The sequence below is a fragment of the Oryzias melastigma genome, linkage group LG23 (assembly GCF_002922805.2).
Source record: "Oryzias melastigma strain HK-1 linkage group LG23, ASM292280v2, whole genome shotgun sequence".
Lineage (NCBI taxonomy): Eukaryota > Metazoa > Chordata > Actinopteri > Beloniformes > Adrianichthyidae > Oryzias > Oryzias melastigma.
Window position 1 is genome coordinate 12,700,466 of NC_050534.1, and position 3,055 is coordinate 12,703,520.

Here is a 3,055-nt window from a genome sequence, read left to right on the forward strand (position 1 = left end):
CATGGACAGGAATGCGCGCCGACACAGCCGGTGTGTGAGCCTTAACACTCACAGACACGCGCACGCAGGTGCCGCGGATCGCCGCGCGGGGCGGGCTACAGGTCTGTGGCTCGGAGCTTGTGGAGTTCTGGTTAGGAACAGTCAGCACATCAAAAAACGTGTTCCTCGACATCATATCCGCCTCTCATTCATTCTAAGAGACATCCACAGACGGAGCTGGTAGCCCCTTCGACACGCGGCGCGGCGACAGAAACACATTTTTTGACGAGCCGCGAGCAGCAAATTCCCCGCGCGGGGCACGAGAATTTGTCACACAAATCGCGTTTGGTGCTTCATGGCTCCTCCTCCGCCCAGCTGATTGGAGGAAGGAATGAATGATAGACAGAGGCACTGGACAGACCGCCGATGTCCCGCCTCCAGAGTCATATACTTCACTGTGATTGGTTCATTCAGCTCTGCACATAACAACTGTCATTCATATCAGCCTTGCGGGCCGCACGAACAGTAATCTTTCATATGAAGACGGGGGGCCGCAAATCATCATCCTGCGGGCCGCGAGTTTGAGACCCCTGCTATATAGAGAGTAGGGAAGCAATTCAGACATAGCCGATGTAAACAAAGTGTTGATGGGGAAATTAGCAGATGCGAACTTCTACGCCAACAACTCTGAGGCGAATTTCTAATCCTAAAAATGTCTTAAAAATCGTTTGATTTTGGCTAAAACTGCATAATCATAATTAAAAAACCACTCGGAACAATTTTCAACAGAAAAAAATATTATTGGAGTGGGACTTTAAATACTTTGTAACAAAAAAAATGAAACCTAGCAAAGGTCGTGGAATAACTGATTTAATTTAATTCACTAAAGACGAAGTCTAATGAATCCTACGGGGTTTCTGGATTTATTTATTTTTCTTTTTTTGCCTTAAACAACGTTTCTGTTCTGATTTCAGATTCTGGGGTATGCAGACCACGTCTTCACTGGACTCTTCACGATAGAAATCATTCTTAAGGTATTTTGAATTTTAAATCTAAATAATAAACAGCAGATTATTTATAAGCATCCGTACAATTTGAAGCATTTAAGAGCATATTGGAATTATTGAGTGTACTGAAAATATCAATAATTATGTGGTGTTCACTGAATCCTCAAATTAGGTATTTATAGCTTTAAAGAACAAAGCAGATTTAATATTAAGGCCCGATCCGAATACTATCCCTTCTCACTCCCCCTTAGCCCTCCGCCTTAGTTTTTCCCTCCGTGCTTGCTCCAAACTGAGGGTGGTAAAAAAATATTTCCGACGTGAGTTTCGTTCAGTGACGTCATCCAAATCACCGGTAAGCTAGCGTTAGCGCGGAGCTTCCAGCGCTCGAATATACATTACAACAGCAGTTTTGTAAATTTAAAAAGGTCACATAAAGTTATTACTTACGTTTGAATGTAAACATCTGTGGTTCAGAGCGTACCAAAGTGAAGAAAAACGCTTCGTAGCGCGGCGCGGTTTACTCTCGCGATAGCGGACTTTGGACCCCTCTGTTCAGAGTGTGTAGCGTGAAAAATAATAATTCCGGACACAACTTTGACTTCAACTGCCACTTAGTCTCCGCCTTGTAATAAATCTAATCCCATTTGGGGAAGAAGAGAATGGCATTAGTACTGATGGTGAAAACATGGCAACCCAGGAGCGTGTACCTCTTTAACCAACAACTACTTTAACTCACTCCTGAAAGTTAATATCATTATACTCACTGTTTTTTCTTTTTACAAAATTTCCTTACTTTATTTAAACGAATACAAAGTTGTAAAACTTTCACATTTTTAATGAATATAAGGGAGGCATTATGAAATGTTTTTTTATTTGCGTCGTTTTTACTTAATTCAAAAACCTGGTTAGAATCAACCAGGACTTTACTTATTTCTCACATGACTGCATATGTTAATCAGCAAAAGACTGTTATTGTACATGCATGAACAGCTGCAAAAACCTGGACGTCAAATGAATTTAAATACATATTTGAATGAATGGGGATTCAAAGAATTACAAGGATGTTTAGTTAGTTCCTATCCTTGTGTTCTCTGAAATTATTTTGAAAGAGGAATAGTTAAATAAATATATTTTAAATTAATTCTACATTTTCTATTTTTGCAGATGACAGCCTATGGAGCCTTCCTTCACAAAGGCTCATTCTGTAGAAACTATTTCAACATCCTGGACTTAGTAGTGGTCAGTGTGTCCCTCATCTCCTCTGGAATACAGTGAGTGCTATACACTTTTTCTGCATGTTTTTCTCTCATTTGGCACTTGTGTGTTGTCACATGGTGCCAAATCAGGGCCAAAAGTTAAGAAAACCAAAATACAACAACTTGAAGCTGATAGCTAAAATAAACTTCTGTTGAAACTTAATCTAGAATCTAGACCCTCTTCCAGGCTCAGACGCTATGATGATTGTTGGAATAGCAGTAGGAAATGCAATTTAAAGATTTGAGCGGTTACTACTGTAAAATACAGTTTGAATGACTTATAAAGAGTGAATATTTGTCCATAGTGGCCACTTTGTTCACAATCACCACGTGAATAGTTTGTGTTTTGATTTTCTGGTAGTAATTTTCCAAGTTTCCAAACTCCCACCCTCATCATTTTAATTGGTCCTTCCTTTATGCTCCGCCCCCACACGGCAGAAAGAGACCAAAAATCAAAACCATTGACTGTATATAGGAACTGGACAGATTGGGTGTGATGTCAATCATAGAAAAAAAAATAGCCAATTCATCCGCTATACGGACATCACCTTGTTGGAGCTAGACAACAGTGACATTTCTATGGCAACCACTGCTTTTAAGCTTTCAAGATGGGGGCCGGCAGCGAACACCACACTTTTTTTACTGATTGATTGGTTACTTTATAGCTTGGATAACTTAAAAAAAGAAAAACATAATTAAAAATAATTAGGATCTGCAAGAAGATGTTAAGAAAATGTGTCAAAGAAAGAAAGGTTATTCTGACAAATAGAATGACTGAGTAATAGCTGTTTATTTCTCTGTTTAGATTCCTAT

General features: G+C 39.6%; 1 protein-coding gene across 12 annotated transcripts in view; it reads left to right on the forward strand.

Moving 5' to 3' along the window:
- The window catches only part of cacna1c (calcium channel, voltage-dependent, L type, alpha 1C subunit), a 190,283-nt gene that overhangs the window by 154,309 nt on the left and 32,919 nt on the right, over nt 1-3,055 (forward strand). For all 12 annotated transcript variants that reach the window (XM_024289135.2, XM_024289151.2, XM_024289219.2 and 9 more), the window contains 2 exons: nt 954-1,013; nt 2,151-2,257. In XM_024289135.2, coding sequence (XP_024144903.1) covers nt 954-1,013; nt 2,151-2,257 — 167 coding nt within the window. The remainder of the gene's footprint in view (nt 1-953; nt 1,014-2,150; nt 2,258-3,055) is intronic.